The sequence below is a fragment of the Echiichthys vipera genome (assembly GCF_963691815.1).
Source record: "Echiichthys vipera genome assembly, chromosome: 1".
Taxonomy (NCBI): domain Eukaryota; kingdom Metazoa; phylum Chordata; class Actinopteri; order Perciformes; family Trachinidae; genus Echiichthys; species Echiichthys vipera.
The window spans coordinates 31,157,774-31,178,738 of NC_139826.1; the positions used below are offsets into that span (position 1 = coordinate 31,157,774).

Sequence of the window (20,965 nt, forward strand, 5' to 3'; positions counted from 1 at the left end):
TTACTTGTTTTTGACAGATGCTCAAGGATGTTTGAGGATACTCCAGCATGTAATATATATTATATTCAGTCCACAAACAGCAGCCTCTCAAAGCAAAAGTTTATCTTCAACAACCAGTCAAGTTGCAGTTTACATCCATGGCTATTAGATTTCCAAATTCTAATAAGTTCATCCACATTTGAAGAAATTCCCTCATGGCACTGGAGTCAGAGCAGAGGCATAAAAAGGACTAAAACAGTTTTTTGTTATTAGCGTATGAATGCTATCTCAGTGTTTGTGTCCTCGATTGCCCCTTTAAGAGACTTTTAGAAAGGCATTACCATTCAATAACGTGGAGAAAAAAAGAGTGTTATATCAGTCTACAGGGAGATTTGAGTCTGTTAAAAACTATTCACAATAATGGTGTATTCTTTAATGTTGCACTAAACCAACAGACAATTACATTACTGTCCACAACTTTACTGTTTAGGTTCACTCTCACAGCTCTCTTTTTTAAAAAGAAGCCCTGAAAAATAGAATTGATGCTATCTGGATACACCAAACAGCAGACAGACACAGTCGATGACTAGCTGGTGAACACTTTGGAGAATTTAGCAGATAAAGAGACAAATATTTCCCTCAGGAGGTGGGGGAGACCAAAGTGGAACTCAATTGAGAGGAATTATCAGACTTTCGTTCAGGAAGCTAGAAACACTGCTCCAAATGAAGAAAAACAAAGATACAAAAAGCAGCACAGGCATTGTCTCTAGGTGTTTCCAGCACAGCTGCACTAGATATTCAGTAATCAATGTCAGGTTTTGGCATCAGAATCAGACGGTAGATTCTTTGTTGACTCACCGTGTTATACATTCAACAACCATACAGAGAGGGGTTTATTGTAGAGGAAGATAAAACAGTTTCTCCAACCACTTAAAGCAGAGAGACACCGAGGTGTCACTGGAAGACAGACGTATAAAACATGTAAAAAAAACACTATGGGTGGATTTCTCTATAAATTAACTTGAATCACCTTTTGTCTCTGGTCTGTGAGACGACATGGAGCTCAGATTCAGAAGTGTGGGGGCAGGTGGGCGTGCAGTCGGTGGTCCGACAACAGTTAGAGGCGATACCATCTCCCAGGTGTGGAGCTGACTGTTGCTCAGCATGAACACTGGTCGCCAGATGGTATCAGCCTGCTTACCCACTGCCAAGGGCTCACTTATCTTCAACCCTGTGCACATTTGCGTGTGTACTCTCTTCTGCAATATTGCAGTGACAAAAAAAAAAACAACAAGCCGAGCTACATTGATCCTAGCGATGAATCTCTGTATTTCTCGTGATAGAGGAGCATAAAAGTGAGTCTTCAATATCTTGATTTGCTCCGAGGATCGGACACTTTTAAATGAAAAAAAGTAACAAGAGCCCAAATATGAAATTGATAAGAATATTATTCTTCTGGAGTGCAGTTCAATCCCTCTGGCCTTTGCATGAACTCTTGGCTGAGCCTCAGTAATTCAGTTTCCTGACATAATCACCGTCATAAGCATCGCCATAAATGTGCCCTTAGTCACAAGGGGCCATCTAGTTTGTAAGTCTTGAATCTTTTGCTGGTGTAACTACAAGCTACTGTCAAATATGTCTGCGTGTGGTTGGACTAACCAATCAAACTTCACTAATAGGAGAGAATGGTGAAAGAACAACTCTAAAAAATAAAATAAAAACTCCCTTACAAGTGAAAGTCATGCATTCAAATTCTATGCAAGTAAATTTACAGTGTTATCAGCTAATGCTTCAATATCAAAAGTAGTAGTAATTATGCATAAGTCCACATTTAGAGTGTTATAAATTATATTTTGATGATGTAGCTGGTTGAAGCAAATTTAAGTACATCCAGTGGTGGAGAGTAACTAAGTACATTTACTCAAGTACATTTACTCAAGTACATTTACATACAAAGTACTGTACTTCAGTACGAGTTTGAGGTACTTGTACTTTATTTGAGTTTTTCCATTTTATGCTAGTTTATTATTTTACTCCACTACTATTCAGAGGAAATATTGTTCTTTTTACTCCACTACTTTTATTTCTTAGTTACTAGTTTTTAGCTACTAGCTAGTTACTTTACAGATTCAAATTATTATTATTATTATTCAAATTAAATAACATATAATGCTATAGATTAAGCTACACAGCAGTCTGTAAAGTAAATACAATTAGCCCCACCTTTATCAGCTGCAACATTAGTTATTTACATGAATCTATCAATAATTATATTCTAATAATATAATATTCTGAAATGGGCCATTCTGCATAATACTTACCTTTACTTTTTGTACTTGAAGTACATTTGGATGCTTATACTTTTGCACTTTTACTTAAGTAACATTTTGAATGCAAGAGTCATATCACCACTTTTACTTACGTAAGTTAAAGCTCTGTGCACTTCTTCCACCACTGAATCCATCAACCATTAAGTATTCTTTGAAGGGTCACAAGGGGCAGGAGCAGGGGCTGGAGGTTGGGTGCTCTCTCAGCAGGTCATCAGTTTGTCACAGGGCTGACACATATAGACAGACAACCATTCAAACTCACAATCACACCCACCCAAAGGCAATTTAGAGGCCCCAGTTTATGTCTTTGGACACAGGGAACACACTAGTAGTTAAATGTATGACATATTCAATAAACTAAAATATATCTTGTAACTATAATTCTTAAACAGAAGTGATGGAGTAAAAGTATAATATGGCCCTATGAAATGTGGGGGAGTGGAAGTGTAAAGCAGTGACATGTAGGATGGCTGTACTGTAAGTGTGGAAGGAACTGAAACTTGTTTTGTAGCAGATTTTATTTATAGTGCTGGGGGAGAGGCGACAAACGTCTTTGTTTGCAGTTTAATACGTTTTATATTCTTTAATGATTCACCACTCTAAGTCTGTGTGGGCTGAGCACATAATAAACAACTATTATATTGTTGAGTAGAAGAATAAAGTAGTGTCAAGTAGTATACAAGTAGTTTTAATTCCACAACTGTCGAACACAAACAAATGGATGGGCAGAAAGAGAAGAGAAGTAGCAGCATTGCTGTAAAGAGTAGCAGCTGTACCAACTCCGCAGCCTCGAACTAAAACCTCCAGGCTGTCTCATGTTGAAAGCAAGAGGAAAAGGAAGACTAAAAGAGGAAGGAGAAGAGCTTGAGCCACAACTCTCCTCTCATGTTCAATGAGAAACAAATGAGCTGACTTTGCAAGGCAGGCTGCATGAAAAGGCCATGAAGTGAGAGTTTCCCTGTGATCCAGTGACTTTACTGGCGAGAGAGCGATCCAAGCTGGGCTTCTTCCGACGGACCGGCTCGATGAGAGAGATTCACTCATGTTTCTGTTATTACAAAACGATTGTTATGATTTTTAAAAGCACTGAAGTATGCAGTTCATATAAGCACAACATCTCAGTAACGTTCAAATAGGTATCATGGAAATATGGCCATTGCTAACTGTAGGAGGTACAAATCGCACTGACAATGTACCGACAATGTCGAGAGATGAGTACATTGCCAGTTTACCCTTCCTGCTAGATGTTTCTATGGCAACCAAGGCTCTCTTTTACGTAATAAAGCATTAATCCAGCAGGGGACTAAAACAGAGAGACAATATGGCCACTGGCATTTAAGAATTTGTGTGTGTGTGTGTGTGTGTGTTCGTGGTTGGCTAACAGCATGTAATTAATCAGATTGTCAATCAGAACACGATGCCGGACAGTCCAAACTTTTGCTGCAAGGCTCTTACGTCTGAGTTATTTTAAAAGCTGTCTGGCGTCCTGCCTCTATAAATCTGTCATGGAGCGATAGAAATAAATGGCACGAGAAGGAAAATATACACCATGTGACTAAAGAAAACCACAAATGAAGAAGCATGGACTTCTTTAAGAGGAAGAACAGACTGAATATTTCAAAGTAGTGCATCAGATCCTGCAAGGCGAGCTGTTATGAATCCTTAAAACCGCACAGTAACGTCGCTCTCTGGTCCAGGTAAAATGCAGTTCTGTGTTGCAGGTTTGCAATATTCATATATGCATCTTTGAGATGCCCTAACTTAAAATAGTAAAAAGTGTTTCAGGCTCCCACTTTCAAAGATACTGGGATGAGGAAACTGCACTCACTGTGACAGACACACGGACGATCCGTCTGCCAAAAGCAGGCAGGCTGACACAGTTTGAAACCACAAGTATTATTCAATTCCCTTTTCAAAATATTTCCTACTGACACACACACACACACACACACACACACACACACACACACACACACACACACACACACACACACACACACACACACACACACACACACACACACACTACAGTCCCCAGTAGTAGACTTGAAGTGAAAGTTACCACAGATCCATTTAGCAGATGCCTGACATCCCGCAGTTTGGAGCACGAGGAATCACATCAGCTCAGCATGCATGTACTCTGCTCTCCACATTTCTTCACTGTGCAGCTGAAATGGCCTGAAATTAAATTCAGGGTTTGATAAAAAGACATGCAGTGACATATCTCATCAATTATTGGATGCGTTTCCATGTCATTTACTACAGATGTTCCCCTAAAGATGAATTGTAATAACTTTGGTCGACTTTTCATCTGGTAAATGCTGTAATGTGTGTAATGTTGTATTTTGTGTTAAGTGCTAATCATAGACTGTATAAAAATGGACATAGCATACCTGCCGAGGTCCGTTCTCTCAACTTGATCCAATCGTACTTGCCTATGGGAGTCTCCATCTTGACTTGGACTCCGCCTCACTTCCTCTTACCATTGACGTGACGTCTGGCTGACGTATACCTTCTAGGAGAAGTGAGGGCCAGAGGCCAGTTGTCACTCAAGAGTATATATATATATTTATATTGACAATTATGTTTGACAATCACATCATCACTTGCGCCATTTCTGAAAACGTCAGCTAACACGTAACAATTCGGCCTGATGGCTTTTAGAAGATTTATGAAAAGGGCCGTTCGGACTCTTCTCGTGAGTACAGTAATCAAAGCCCCATTTGAAGACAGCAATTATACCTAAACCTACCTTGTACCTTAATTATACCCTCGCTTAACACCAGCATGATACCACCATGTTAGCATCGACTTTGGGAGTATGTTAGCATGCTTCCATTAGCATTTAGCAAGCTAGCAGGAAACAAAATATATCAATAGATAGGTAGATACAGGGTGCCTCTCGTCATCGGTAGTGGTAGACTTGATTGAGCCAGTGTGTGGCTGGAGTGTGTGACCATACCTAGATAAGAGTAACTGTCCCGCTCAATGCATGACACTTGAGAGGCCCATAGATAGTTAATTAGGTAGACACAGTAGGTAGGGAGGTAGGTAGATAGAGAGATAGATAGATAGGTAGATAGATAGATAGATAGATAGATAGATAGACAGATAGATAGATAGATAGAAAGATAGATAGATAGAATGGCAGACGCTGTTATAAGTGCCACTTAACTCATACAGATAATACATGCGTTTTATTTAATTAATTTAACTTACTCTTTAGCCTTTAGTCATCCTCTACAGAGTTGGGAGTCAATTTATCTTTATAGAACAGTATTCTTCTATTATGACCCATTTTTATAGACTTTATTGGCGTAATCAAGCTTTACACAGATGATAAAGATGACAGTCTTCCTGGTAAATTTACAACTAACAAAGTGCAGTCGGAGCTACTGCAGTGTACTTGAGATGATTTGCATCCTGCTGGAGGACACGGATGAGACTGAGGTTAATGAGAATATAGTGATTCATTCTTTGTATCCCAGGACACCTGCAAGGAACAGGAACAGCCTGTGACAGACGGACACACACACACACAAACACACACACACACACACACACACACACAACGTACTAAACAGTAGAAACACACGCTATTTACATGCACATACACACAAATGACATTTTCACAGTTCATAGAAATCAAAATATAAATATGACCCAGCTTCAAGCTCAATAAAGACTCTAACTCAGTACCCACACACACTTTTACAGTAAATGCAGTAGGTATAGTTCTTGCTGAAGTGATGAAACGGCCGGTTGCAGAAATTGATTTGAATTGATAAGCCTAGCAAGTACTGTGTGTGTGTGTGTGTGTGTTTGTGTGTGTGTGTGTGTGTGTGTGTGTGTGTGTTTTCCTGACATACTCTCCTCCTCTCACTGTAATCCGCACACACAGCTCCCAGGTGGTTGTTTGTCAGTGGAATTGAGATCTTTTAGATGTTTCACTCTCTTGCATCACTGATAGACAGCTGATGGTTGACATCTCTGGAGGATCAGCCGAAAATGCTTATCTACCTGTACGTTTTATCTTAGCTGCTTCCCCAACGCCTCCATCTCTGTTACTCTCTTGTTTCTCTTCACACAATCAAACCAACATGTTTTCGAGTAGAGCTGCTGCCCCGTAATCCTTTGAGTGGTCCTGCTGTTTAGAGAGTGGAAACGATACAAATAGAAACATCTGCATGTGAAATGTGTTGGCCACGTTTGCCCAGAGGCAGAGCGATTGAATAATAATGAACAGATTGGTTGCTTAATTTGGGTTTGTGCTGAAGAAAAAGCATCGTGTTATGTGTTGGAGTGCCCTCTCCTGACCAATATGTGCAAATACACAAAGAGAAATGTAGTTTTTTTCACTTTCTCTATTTAACATTGTTCTTATTTGGCCTTTCAAGGCTGGAGTTTACTCTTGATGTACACAATTTTTCATAAAACCATGTGTTCCAATAATAGAAGGAACACTTTATACAGCACATTGTTTACACAAACTGCAGCTTAAAGTGCAAAAAGAGAAGAAACATCACAGAGACAACACTTAAAATATTAATTTATTTAAAAACAGGATGACGATTAAGAGTCAAAACGCTTGAAAAAAGACCCTCTATATCACATTCGGTTAAAAAAGAGAAAAAAAAGACAACAACACCTAATATTGGCACAATAATTTACATTTTCACACACAATTTCTGATACATACCACAATATAAAACTTTGTACAGTCATGAAATAATATAAATGAAGTAATTTATATATATATATTCTGAGTTACCCTATATTCTGTATAGATAGGTACAAGTAAAGGTCAGAGTCTCAGAGCGTTTGCCAGCTTCCTCTCTGTCTGGGTAAGAATGTCATGCTGAGATGTTCGTCCTTGTGCTGATGTTCAACAGGCTGCTGGGAGAGGTTGTTGGTCTGTGGGAGGCAGTCCAGGGTCAAGCCCTCGTGGGTGCAAACAGAGTACTGGGAGAGCAACGTCACCAGGATGGATTTCATCATCACCATGGCGATGTGCTTGCCAACGCATGCACGAGGGCCCGAACCGAACGGCTGGAAGTAACGGCGAGGAGCCTGAGGGAGGACAGAGGGTTACAGACTCTGAAAACAACTTTTGGTATTATTCACAAAAGTTTGACACAGTTAACTTTAATCTGGACTGTTCGGCAATTTAAATGCATCGGATTTTGATTCAAATGTAGTTTAATCCTGATTGGCGCATAGAAATATGTGACATCGCCTTTTTTTTTTACCCAAGGCCCGCCCACTTCACAACAGTGAGAAAAGCAAGGATGAAAAAAGAAATGAATAACTCTCATAAATTAACCCAAATTGTTCTAACTTCGAGGGATCTCTTGCTCTCAGTAAGAAACTGAATGGAAAAAGAGGCTTTCAAGAGTTGATTTAATGACTTTAAGTTTTTTTTATCTGACACTTTTGAGTCCCTGAGGTGTAGATAGAACCTAAAAAAGGCAAAAAACAGAAAAAGAAAAAGAAATCGACTTACATTTTTCTTAAAGTTATCCAGACTGAATTCATTGGGTTTGAGGAAAAACTCTGGTGTCCGGTGCATGCGGCCGGTGTTCAGGATGATATTTGTACCCTTCGGTACCCTGTAGCCATCTATGATGTCATCGGACAGGGCTCGACGCATGGTGAAGTCCACCACAGGGTGGAAACGCAGGCACTCGTTGATGAAGCTCTCCAGCACCTGCAACTTCTGAAGGTCCCCGTTCTGAAGCTGTCTCTCACCTGCAGCGAGACAACGGCACTGAGGTCACACTATGCTTTAACACTCACAAAATCTACCATTCTAGCACTCTGCGATATGTAATCAGCATCTTTTAAGCCTCGAATATCTCAGCTTCTTACCTACAACGGTGTCTATCTCCTGTAGCAGCTGCAGCTCCACGTCTGGATTCTGTTTGAGGAGCAGCAGCATGAAGAAGAGGCTGATTGACAAAGTGTCTGGGGCTGCAATCACCATCTCCAGCACGCACTGCCTCACATTTTCTGCAGACAGTTCGCCGTGGTTCTGAAAACATGCACACAAATGTGAATGTGAAATGTCTTTGATCACTGTGTTGGAGGAAGTACTTAAAGAGCTTGAAGATAGGACAAAAGGGGACGTACTTTTCTTTTAAACTGGATAAAAACTCTGAGTATTTGCAAAATAGAAATGGCAACAGTTCAATTCTCAGACTGACCTGTGCAAATATAAGCTCTGCGGTGAAGTTGATGCTGTCCAGTTTATCTGCCTGCTCCATATCTCTCCTCTTCTCTTCTACAAGGCTCTCTATGGCGTCCAGCAGCTCCTGGCTGTGAGATGACATTTATACAAAACACTTGATTGTAGAAGATCAAGTCAGACGAAGAAGCGCGATAATATGGATGATAAAGTGACGGAGTGACTCACGCTGCTGTCTTGTGGCGCTTGTGAATCCAGTCAAACTTGAAGAAAACGTCTGGTTTGATCAGCACAGTCTGCCATGTGTCAAAATACTTCTGAATCTTCAGCAGCAGCTCTTTTTCTGAACACAGGGTTGACACAAAGTCACTGTATCTCAACTGACCCACGCACCCACACACAATGAGTCTGATCTAAGAGACTAACGCATGTATACTTACCATTGACAGGTACGCCCAGGAAGAGTCTGTTTGAGATGTCGACGACGGTGCAGCGCAGCAAACTGAGAACATCCACATGACCCAAACTGTCCAGGTTGTCCAGGTGAATCTGTGTGGAGGAGACGCTGACCTCCGCTGTCTGCTGCAAGCTCGGGCCTGTCAGGGCTGATACAGAAAGTTTTTGTGATAGACGTTTTTTTCAGGATCAGGCTCAGTCGAGTAGTTTGCGAGGCTGATAAAAGGTTGAAATGCCCAATAGTACCTTTGCTGAAGTAGGTGCGCATCTTTTTCCACAGAGTTACATTGTTGTTGAATATGATGCCTCTCTCATTCATGCCGACGCAGCTGAGACCCTGCTTGCTCCCAAAACGTGAAGTATAATGCCCATTCTTCAATACATGGTGCACTGCTGATGCCCTTGTGGTAAAAAAAGAGACAAAAAAAGAGATCAATCAATTTACACTTGGATTAATAGGGTTATATTTTATTCATCTGCATTAAGATGCAGAGATATGAAGATTTACTCAGGTACAGTTTGAATGCACTGTAGTATTTGTAGTATTTTTTTTTACTTTATTACATTCATGCCATCATTTCAGTTTGCTAAAATATGAACATTATGTTGAATCGTTATAGATTAAGCTACCCAGTGGTGCACAAAGTAGTTAAAATCATGCCCAACATTACCTGCTGCAACATCCAATGATGCTTACGAATTAATGCATCACAGTTTAAAAACCCTTAATATAATATAGCTGTATTAGTATGAAATGAGTCATTCTACACAATGAATATTTTGGGGTATTTTAAGTTTATTTTGGTGCTAATACTTACTACTTCTTTAACTCAGGACTTCTACTCGTAACAGAGTGTTTTTACACTGCAGTACTTTTTAAAAGTAAAAGATCTGAGTACTACCAACCTGCTGAGTATGAGGGTTTCCTCTCCATTGATCCAGACTCTGACAATGTCTCCATACTTGTTGTTGTAGTAGTTGCTGGCTGTGCCTATACCGGTCCAGATGAATCTCACATATGACAGAAGTGGCCCCAAGCCCAGACAGAAAGAGGGACCTGTTGTAGTAAATGATAATAAATGTCTTAAATTATACAAAGATCAGTTTAGAAATATGAACAGAACTTGATATATGACCATCGGACCTACCTGGTACACTTTTCTTGTCTGTGTGGCTCCATGCAACCAGCAGCAAACAGACGAGCAGAATTAGGGTTGCCATAGAGATGTCCGGCGTTCCCACTGCAGTGGCGTTCGGGGACATGGACACTAGGTTTGCGGCTATGGGGTCCAAACCTACAGGAGTCATCGCCCGTTCACAGTCAGTGATCAAATCCATAAGAAGGAATTTAAAACAACCTGCACACGACTGCACAAACCCAACGCACAGTCCAAGTGATGAGAGCGGCCTCAGCAGTCTGGGCTTTCTCTTTTTATGGGGTGTGAGCTGGTTACGAGCCAGGTCAGGGTAATGCAAAAGCCACAACAGGGGAGGAAAATGGTAAACAATACACTTGTAACCTTGACGCGTTGGATTTGTGCCTGTGTCCTTGAGCGTACAGGACTTAGTTCAGTGGGTACATGTTGTGGAGCAATCCAATGAGTTCATGGGTTGTATTTGACATTTTGATGATGAGAGACACGCTTTTCTCCTCCTTTGAACATCGAACTGATCTGATTAGAGGTTCAAAATAGCACCTGGCCTGTGAGAACAAGTGCAAATATGTTATAATTATTATTACAGCTTTATCTGTCTTGCAAAATTAAATTTTTAAGTTTTAAAAGAAACATCCATACTTCCCACAGTTTTCTTTCTTTTTTTTCTTTATAAAAGGGACAAAAACAAAGGAAAGCTCATTTATTTTTATATATTTTTATTGTAGTTCTCATTACAATCTCTTCAACGTAGAGTATTTGGGATCACTCCCAGATTCCTCCATCAGACCACCAGTAGATGGAGAAGCAGAGCTGTGGGGCTTTAAACCTGATCTTTAGAGTCACGGCAACATGATGGTTATGAAAACAAAATTATACACACTTTTCTATTATGAGATGATCAGGACACAAGCTCTAAGGGAGCTCTTGGGTCCCACTCACTCGGCTACTGTTGAAGCTAGGAGGTTGAATGACACTTTTTAGACCAAAGACCATTAAATTTGATTATTTTCCTAGCCATGAAAATTTTAAGAAATACATAAATTGATGTTTATTTACACTAATGCAACAATTTTTATTACCAGGACTGGAAATTAAGTGAAGTGGACGGAGCGACCGTTAGACGATCATGTAGTGAACTGTTTTATAAATAATACTACTACTACTACTACTACTACTACTAATAATAATAATGATAACACAAAGACTCATCTGCTGTGTCTTTCTTAACTAATCGTACAGATGCTATATCTGTGTAGCTTGTTTGTGACATCTGTGTAATTTGTCAACACTTTGTAACTTATGTATACAATTATAGAAATACATGTTTTTGTATATTTAAAATGTATATTTATAGCCTCAATTTGATTTTTTAGTCGGCCTTTTTTTAATTCTATGAACTATGAGCTCTGTGAACTGTGTCTCCTTCCTCTACTTTCTTTAAAGCAGGTGCATTTTTTTTCATTTTATTTTGAAATTTGTGACAAAGCCAATTCGGTTTGGTTTGTCTCTGCCTTTGTTCCATTTGCTCGTTCTGTATAAAGGACTCTGTGAATTCACTCACCGCCCACACTCGAGTACAAGAATGCGCATAGTTCAAATGGCCGACTGTGTGCTGAGGCCCTGCCCTGATAACGATGCCCTGTAAGATGGCTCGGGCCGAGATTGTTCTGCATGATTAAGCGGGGACAACCCGCCCCGTCTTCCCCGAAAACAGAAGTTAATGTAACCTTGTCTCTGTGCTCTGTGTTGTGGTCAAGCACATCTTTGTCCCCACCACATGTGTAGGGTTTTGTTTAGAAGTGAACTCACAAGATTTAAAGTGGTTAAATGTCAGAAGATGTATGATGTCTGAAGGGTCGGCGGTTCAAACCCCGACTACTGCTGTTCACATGTTGAAGTGGCCTTGAGCAACTGACACTTAGCCCCATGTTGCTCCCGATGGTTGGCCAGTACCTCGCATCTTCACCGGTGTGTGTATGTGAGCGTCTGTGTGTGTGTGTGTCTGTGTGTGAATGAGTGAATCCGAGGGTAAATTATGAAAGCACTTTGGATAAAAGGGCCACATAAATGCAGCAGAAGTGAGTGGAGCTGACCTGCCTGACAGTTCAGATTTAAAGAGGCATTGAAGAGGTGGAAAAGAAATGTGACTGAACGGCTAGAAGATAAACTCCCAACCACCTCTCTCACAAGACACAGGGAGTCACGTGCCATAGAGAGCCTAGCTTTACCGTTTACTGTCCAATTACCACACGTACGTAATAAATTTCACTTATATAACACATTTAGCTTCAAAATGTGAGACATTCTCGTTGTATTTAATTAGAATTCAGGTTGTTGTATTTTTTTCCATTTTCTTAAGTGTGCGACTTTACTGATTTAACGTGATTTGTTCTGATATTTAAGTTTTTATGACTTTGCTGAATTGCGGTATTACATTTTTAAACATGGGAAACTTCACAGATACCAGTGTTGAGAAGAAAAAGACTCTTGGACAGAGAAAAGAGAAGGATGGGAGGATAAAGTTTGCATGAAGACGCGAGAGGTCATCTGGCTGTCCTTGGCCTGCAGCAGGAGGACGGACATGGACCTCTCAGCCCGGGGGTAGGAAGACAGATAAAGCTCGTCTCCCAACAGCTGCACCTCGGGAAGGAGGAAACAGAACCAGAAAAGGTCAATGAGAGACCTGAGGTGGGGAAGATTTTGTGTGCATGCCCACATATTTACACTACAGGGTTCATTTTAATGGATCCTCACTTAAGCTGAGTTATTTAGCAGCTTTGCGGTTCAAATGTGAAACACTAAAGATATTTTGAATCAGAGATCCAGGTAAGACATGTAAGTTGCTTTGCTCTGCTTTTTGTTCCCAGTCAGACCTCTCAGTGAACGAGAGACAACAAAAGGAATGACCTCGGTGCTCTTAAGATTGTATGTGCGTACACATCTGCACATCTGCTGAAGCAACTCAAGCTGTCCAACAACTGACTGTCAGTGACCTACAGCCTCAGGCCGGAGCCCACGCACTGCAGACCCCAGTCAACCTGAATCTAACAGTAATGTTGCATGTTTACTCTCTACCTCTTCCTGTGTGTGTGTGTGTGTATGAGTGTGTGTGTGTGTGTGTTTGTGTGTGTGTGTGTGTGTGTGTGTGTGTGTGTGTGTGTGTGTGTGTGTGTCTGTGTGTCTGTGTGTGTAAGAGAGAGCGAGCGTTAAAGTTATATGGGGCATAACAGGGCTGCAAGAGCATGTAGGTCAGCTACATGATCTACTTCACACCAGCAGAGAGGCCAATTAACTGACTTATTGAAACAAACTGGGATTATTATTGAAGTGATTACAGAAAATCAACCAGCTACATCCACAGTTTAGTCAAAATAGACGGTACCAACTCCTTTTTCACAGTGAAGAATGCTTCAAATGCCTAAAGTTGATCCCCGTTGTCATTTTATGTGATGAAATGTCACTTCTCTGGCCCAAATCAAAGCAATGGAAATTGTTGCAGTCGGTGGACGAGTGCCGGGGGAGACATGAAGGGAGGATACAGGAGTCAGGGAAGAGAGGGCATGAACCAACTCAATGGAAGCTACAATGACGCTGATGCATTTTGATGCCGTGTATTTATTTTCATTCAAGATTGGGTCTTTTGCAAAAAATAATAATAATAATGATAAAGTGTACACGTATAAAAAACACCAATGACCAGTCAGTTTGTCTGGTGTAATGCATATCTTCATGTGTTATGCATGTGAGTGCTTTTGTGCGTACATCATACATATGTGCATGCCCGTGTGTGTGTGTGTGTGTGTGTGTGTGTGTGATGTCAGTCTGCCCACGGCGGTGCAGTAGAATGGGTAGCGCAGAATATAAATCAGGTGACTGAACAGGCGGGGGTTTCTTCCCAGACAAGCCCAGAAGATTGTGTAATGCCCACTCCTACATTACTGGTTTGCATGTGCGCGCGCACACACACACACACACACACACACACACACACACACACACACACACACACACACACACACACACACACACACACACACACACACAACCCCTTCTCCAGAACAACACAACAAGCACTGTATTTACCAGTCTGCCTTTGGATAGACCATCACTGGAGCACAGACACTGAAGCTGGCTGGACTTGGAGCTTTCAAATAATCTGGACAGGACGTTAAATTTCAGCAAAGGATTTTCTTTTTGTTGGATAAGTTTGGCTTTAGTTTGATTAGAATTTTTGGTGGAAGCCTCTTGCCCTTTTATATTCACTCCTTCACTGGAATTGTATCCCCCTGAATGCTGAAGTCTGGAGACCTCCAGAAAAAAGGAGGTGAAGTCGTAACCATGTGGATCCCGACCCCCAGCATGACTCTCCCTCAGCGGATGATGCTGTACGGGACGTGTGTCTTGGCGTTGATGAACTCTGTGGGCCTCCTGGTGCTGTTGGTCCAGCAAAATCAGCAAAGTGCCTCGCTGCAGCAGACAGAGGCGAAGCTGAAAGAGGTCGAGCAGAGTTCACTGGTGGAGTTCCTCCAGGAGTTGCCGAGAGGGGCGGCAGGGTTGCGGGCGAGTGGGGGGGAACATCCGCAATACCAATATCAGTACTCCAGGAATAAGAGAAGTGAGGAGCTGGAGAAGGAGCTACAACGGGAGCTTCAGCAGCAGGAGGAGGAGGTGGAGGTCAGTCAGGAGGTCCATCAGCAGGAGGTCAGCCAAGAGGTGGGAGAGGAAGCAGAGAAGAAAATGAAGAATGGGATAAAGCACAAGCACCGACACGGCCAGAGTTACCACAAGGCACACGTGCAGGATGACATGATGATGATGATGACTTACTCCATGGTGCCGGTGAGATGATGACCTGCAGGTGGATTCATGAGAGGGAAAGAGTGAGGGGGTGCAGGGAAACACTTTTATAAATACTGTAGTATTACTTTGTTACTGCTGACTAAAGCTGCGTCACCAGCTGGTTACATGGAAACAGTCCAGGGCCTGTGACCATCAGAGCGCATGGTCCAGGGCCAGCGTGTGTTCATTTGATTAATTGAGTGTTTTATGCAACACAGGCATGATACAAACTGAAATCAAAGAAGCCTTAAAAAGAATTGCTTCACCCTGAAAATGATAATTTCTATATGATCAGAAACAGGGCCTGTCATTCATTCCCTGTTTCTGGATTCTTCGTTCACCGTGAAGGAATGCGAGAAAAGCGTCATTTTTCTTCAAGGATTCAGGGCAACGTGGATTATTGAAATACAAAAATTCCTGTTGAGGGTGAAGAATTCCATTATTTCGTAATAGCAAGGGCTTCAACTTCATTTTTCCATTTTGTGCTTTCTGCCTTTATGCTCTAACTCCACATTCAGAGGAAAATATTATACATTTAGCTTCACAACAAGATTATACGTAGAAGAATCAGAATCAGAATCAGAAAACCTTAAATGTCCCGCAGACGGGGAAATTCTTTTGTCACAGCAGCAACAGAATATGACAAAATAAGATAAAAAATGGCAAAAAAAGCAATAAAGTTAAATTTAAAAAGGACATAGACATATAAACATATTCACATGATATAGTGCAGTTGTTCTTTTCTTGTTTGTTTGTTCTTGTAATAATATAATATGGAGTGAATAAATATGAGTAAATATTACCAAATAGTCCTGTGAATGTTCTCATTCGTCCAGGTCATCGTTATCCTCAAAGCAATTTCAGTCAAAAGCAACTGGACTGGTTATTTGTCTAGGAAGACGTTTCACCTCTCATCCAAGAGGCTTCATCAGTTCATGTACCCATCTGACCAGGCTGGGACTGGACAAATAGTGCAAAAACAGAAGTTCCCATAGTACAGGCATATTGCACAGTGCAGGGTACAGGATGAGGTCGATAGAAAACATCAGTTTATGAAATATGATGCATTGTTACAGATTAAACAGCAACTATCTTAACGTCCGTAATAATACTCCTGTAATATATGAAAACATGGGCATTCTGCTGCAGGACTATATTTACTTTTGATACTTAAAGTATATTTTGAGGATTATATTTTTACATACTTGTAATGGAGTATTTTTATTGAGGTGTATTGGTACTTTTAGGTAAGTAGGTAAACCTCTCTGGTGGGGGGTCCGTGGGGACCCACTGCTATTTTTTGCTCCAGAGGCCCCTCAGCTTTTGCCAAAATGCATTGCATCACCGTATTTTAATTATATTTTCTCTTTTCTTCTTGTCAGATCAAATTGTTAATCGACATTTGCAACAGCACCAAGGGCGTCTGCATCGCTGGTATGTTTTATACTTTTACTGACACTTAAATCACCTACTCATGAAATATCACTTTTTATTCTCTAACATCCTGGAAATGTTTTGTTGCAGGGCCACCAGGACCGCCTGGTAAGTGAACCCTTCATTCTGGATCCAAATTTAAAACCTAGCCGTAGTGTTTGTGTCCTTTGTGGTTTAGTGACCCATTTCTCTGCTGAGTGTGTTTTCTATTCAGCCCACAGTGAAGGTTTTTTGTGTGACTATAGGTCTGCCCGGTGTGGACGGTATGCCCGGCCACAATGGGACTGATGGCATCCCTGGACTGAATGGACTGCCTGGGGCTGATGGGAAAAGAGGAAAAAAAGGTACAGGATAACTGACGCTGTGTTATAATTTTACTCACGGTCCATTTTTATTGAAGCCACTGGCGATGCTGGCCACTTTAGTGAAGAACTACGGATACAATGCAACAGTCAAAGGGTTGAGATTAACCATGGGTTGGAAATATCAAAATACCAAGCAGCAGTCATGCACACACACACAAACACACAGTCAAAACATACCAACACGCTCAGTTCCCTGGTTTATCCATGCATCATAACTATGTCAGTAACACATAACAGTAGATGACTTTCTCTCACATACTCAGCCAATATTATTCATCTCTGTGGTTTTGGGCTTCAGCTAAATGAAACTCCTACCCAGTATTCTCCCACTTCACTTCACTGTTCTCCTCCACAGCATGATTCACCCGAGAGAGTCAATGGGGATAATTCATGGTATTAACAATAGGGCAAAGTGAATTGAGTTTGTGAATGCATGTGAAAGCTATCTTGCATGATGTCCTTCTCCATCAGGTGAGAAAGGAGAACCGGGCGAAAAAGGAGAGCGGGGAGAGGCCGGTCCGCCTGGAGAGATGGGACAGCCATCCAATGACGTCATTATTGAGGGCAAGTACAGTTTCTCAGTCATTATTTGGTGTCACTTTAGATTAAAATGATGTTAAAGAAAATTAGCTTACTCTGGGACACTACTCATAATATTTCTTTGTTGCATCCTGAGGGTTTAGATCTTGTCCTGTCTGTGTTGTACAGGTCCTCCTGGTTCTCCAGGTCCTCCAGGTCCACCTGGTCCCCCGGGACCTCCTGGCCCTCAGGGGCCTCCTAGAACAAGGCACCACAGAGCCAACCTTCAGGCTGCTCATACTCTGGGTATAGAGGCCTTCACTGACCTATATCAAACATACACTCAGCAGTTGAGATTGAATGTTCATTCTTGACTTTGGAAACTGTAGCTGGGAAAATCAATCCCACCGCAGGGCTGTGTGGAGTAGTTCTCATGGGATTGTATTTATTTTTCAGAGCACTTTAAGGACTTGGGTGAGAAGTCCTTTAAGTGTTTGAAAACCTCAAAACCTTTTGAACATCTAGTGTAGCTATATTCATCCATAAAAACCGTACAGCTCAATCTGCTGAGGAAGATTGTGTGATATGATAAACAGCTGTAGAACATCTAATACATATATCCTTGTGGTGGGATTGTTTTGTAAAATACACACCCTTTGGTGTGAACACTGTGAATGACACAAGACTAACTTTTTTTCTAACAGGGCTTTTACACACAATTCCAAACGATGAGACTTCATCTTTGAAGGAGGCTGTGAAACTCCACGAGAAGCCTGCTAAGAAGAACGGTGCGTGTTCAGAGAGTCTACATGTGTGCGCCGAGCAGCAGAGGTGTAAGCATCTTAACTTAGTGTTATTTTGTTTCCCCTCAGAGTGCCTCATTAAGTCTCTGATCAACCCCAGGAACGTGACAAAGATGGAGAGCACATTTGGCACGTGGATGAAAGACACGGCTCAGCTGAATGATGAGCGAATTTGGGTGGCAGAGCACTTTTCGGGTAGGTCGGTGATGACAGAGGACCATGAGCGTGGATACTGAGGTCTAACATGCAGAGATGTTAGACTATAGAAGCAGTTACCACAGAACATTTTGCTCGTTCTTCCCCAGGTCGTGAGGTGAAGGAGTATAAAAACATCGCCTCCTTCCAGAACAGCAGCAGCAACCCTGTGGATGTTAGAAAGTTCTACCAAGGCTGCGGCCACACTGTTCACAACGGTTCCCTCTATTATCACATCGCTGGTACTTTCAGTATTGCCAGGTAAGCTGATAGACATGTGATGCAGAGTCAGATGCATTATCATTTCTATTCCCTCCTGCTAACAACTCGCTGCTTGATTGTTCACAGATTTGACTTTCACACCAAGAGGCTCCACACTCTCGCTATTGACAACGCGTTGTACCACAACCTCGCCTACCTGTTCCACAACTCCAAGACCTACTTCAAACTGGCAGCAGATGAGAACGGCTTGTGGCTGATCTTTGCCTCCAGTGTGGACGACTGCATCACTGTAGGCCAGCTGGACCAGAAGACCTTCTCCGTGACGTCCTACATAAACACCACCTACCCTCGCACCAAGGCCGGCAACGCCTTCATTGCGTGCGGTGTCCTGTATGTCACAGACACCAAGGACACCAGAGTCACCTTTGCTTTTGACCTGCTGAAGGGAAAGCCGGTCAATGTGACCTTTGACCTGAGGTCTCCAGGCGGAGTGCTGGCGATGCTCTCCTACAGCCCGAAGGACAGACACCTGTATGTGTGGGACCACGGCTACGTCAGGCTCTATGTGGTCCACTTCATCTCTGACGAGTGATAAACGTACTGTCTGAACATGACAGACAGCATGCAGACATGACTGTAACATAGTGAGAGCAAAATACCTGCTGGCCACCAACTGTTTACTCCATTGTTGGGAAGTGGTCATATCTAGATTTTCAAGAGAGATGTAGCCTACACATCCGCCTCAGCTTTATCGTCCTGTAGAGAATTTCTGTCAGTAGGGGAGACCAGGGACGGCTGTAACACTTTCAGTCTCGGCACACATAACTCTCTGACTATTTGTGATAGAGTTCTCAATTTTTGACACAAAGTAGCTTTCTGTATCTACTAAAAATAGCAACATGTCCAGTGTCTCAAACTTATTCACATAATTAATAAACTGATGGCAAATACAAGGAATTGTTACAACCTGCCCCACTACCGGGGTTAGTTGTAACAATGAGAATACAGAATTAAAAATGAGATGAGACCACACCACGACTTTGCCAAGTGGTTCAAAAAGATCACTTTAAGAACGACTGTAATCCACAACAATGAGCTGTCGCTGATATATATTACATGTGCTCTATGTGTCATTAGGTTTTAGAACCGTCCTCATCCGTCAGCCATTGTTTAACTAGCTGTTGCAGCATGGTGGTTAAACTATCATGGAGTAATTACCTCACATTTTACCCAAGACACAACACTCTAATCTAACTCGACATACAGTGTACGATTTGATCCCTTTTCTGACCCGATTTCAGCTTCACTTTTTTTATCATTGCACCTGCAAGTGGCAAACAGCGCGTTTCTCAAAGTGTCATTAGCTACATGCCAGAGAGGGACAGAAAGTTAAATAATGCTACAAAAAGCATAATGGGGTTTTTCATCTGTTAGATTCCCAGCACAGTAATGTACGAAGATACACGGTGTCAGAGGCGATGATTGCTGTGAACTGTAGCTTGCTTGCAGAGTCTGTAACTTTATACCAGAATGTTACAGACTCTGCAAGCAAACAAACATACCCCTGTCTTGGAGCTTTCAAACAAATCTTTATTGACCATTGTCAATATCCAGAACAGTCCACAGGGGCCGTTTTACTTTCTATTTCACACTTATAGTGTGAGCATATAGATCGTTGGCTTTACTCGAGGTTGAATTAAACAAGATTTCCAAAACCATACACAGTAGCTTTATATAGGTTACATAATTGTAACTTCAAAAGTACGTGTCAGTATACTCACTTTGTCGAAAAACATTTCTGAAATATTTGTTTTGGCTTTAAAATCTGGAGACTTTTTAACACAGCTCTTAAATTTCATGTGCAAGGTCAGGAAGGAAGTGGTCGTACGTGACACTGATCTCATGACTTTCGGGACTTCCCTTTATGGCGAAAGAGGCGCTGTTACAACCATCCCCAGTCTCCCCTAAACCGTTGTTAACGATCCCCTTTTCACTGAAGGAAATCAGTTTTTTGTCAATAATTGTAGTTATATTGTCAAAAATAAATACTGCTGTATTTATATCTTATTGTACATGTGAGATTTTGGAGTTATTAACAGTGTGGAACTTTTGTTATTATTTTGTATCAAACAGTTCATGATTTATACAGATTGAACTTTTAACTCAACATTTGTGACCGTCTGTGTTGTAGGTTGTTATTATTGAGTGAATTTGCATGACAATGATCTGTTATGTATTTTTATATAGGTGTACGTGTTATCCCCTCGAGATTCTGTACATATAAAGTGCACCTTTCTTTGTAATGGAGATGGTAACGTTTTCCTCGTGAGAAAATAAAAAACCAACAGCGCCAAATCACCCTGATGAAAAAAAAGAATTTATTCACTTTACAAAGGTAAAACTCTGACCATGACCTGTTCTCTGACACACCTCCAGGCTCAAGTGCCCTAGTAAGCGTCTACCCATGATATTGGCTTCTTTT

General features: G+C 41.5%; 2 protein-coding genes across 2 annotated transcripts; one reads left to right on the plus strand and one right to left on the minus strand.

The window, feature by feature from the left end:
- Nucleotides 1-7,121: 7,121 nt before the first annotated feature.
- On the minus strand, nucleotides 7,122-10,287 carry cyp19a1a (cytochrome P450, family 19, subfamily A, polypeptide 1a; the record flags this gene model as incomplete). Its single annotated transcript, XM_083940307.1, has 9 exons — nucleotides 7,122-7,379; nucleotides 7,813-8,057; nucleotides 8,178-8,340; nucleotides 8,513-8,624; nucleotides 8,722-8,836; nucleotides 8,934-9,098; nucleotides 9,196-9,350; nucleotides 9,856-10,006; nucleotides 10,098-10,287. 9 exons carry the CDS (start codon nucleotides 10,285-10,287, stop codon nucleotides 7,122-7,124), a joined length of 1,554 nt encoding a protein of 517 aa, XP_083796433.1.
- Nucleotides 10,288-14,249: 3,962 nt separating this feature from the next.
- Nucleotides 14,250-20,751, plus strand: gldn (gliomedin). The gene is made up of 10 exons (XM_083921039.1): nucleotides 14,250-14,945; nucleotides 16,328-16,379; nucleotides 16,470-16,487; nucleotides 16,625-16,723; nucleotides 17,216-17,308; nucleotides 17,453-17,569; nucleotides 17,968-18,051; nucleotides 18,136-18,261; nucleotides 18,372-18,522; nucleotides 18,610-20,751. Exons 1-10 carry the CDS (start codon nucleotides 14,397-14,399, stop codon nucleotides 19,073-19,075), a joined length of 1,755 nt encoding a protein of 584 aa, XP_083777165.1. The 5' UTR covers nucleotides 14,250-14,396; the 3' UTR covers nucleotides 19,076-20,751.
- Nucleotides 20,752-20,965: the final 214 nt, after the last annotated feature.

Excerpts from the sequence above, each read along its gene's own strand:
- gldn (XM_083921039.1), top strand. The coding sequence starts at position 14,397 with ATGCTGAAGTCTGGAGACCTCCAGAAAAAAGGAGGTGAAGTCGTAACC. Across the intron at positions 14,946-16,327 it reads TGACTTACTCCATGGTGCCG|ATCAAATTGTTAATCGACAT; the intron begins GTGAGATGATGA and ends TCTTCTTGTCAG. Across the intron at positions 17,309-17,452 it reads CAATGACGTCATTATTGAGG|GTCCTCCTGGTTCTCCAGGT; the intron begins GCAAGTACAGTT and ends TGTGTTGTACAG.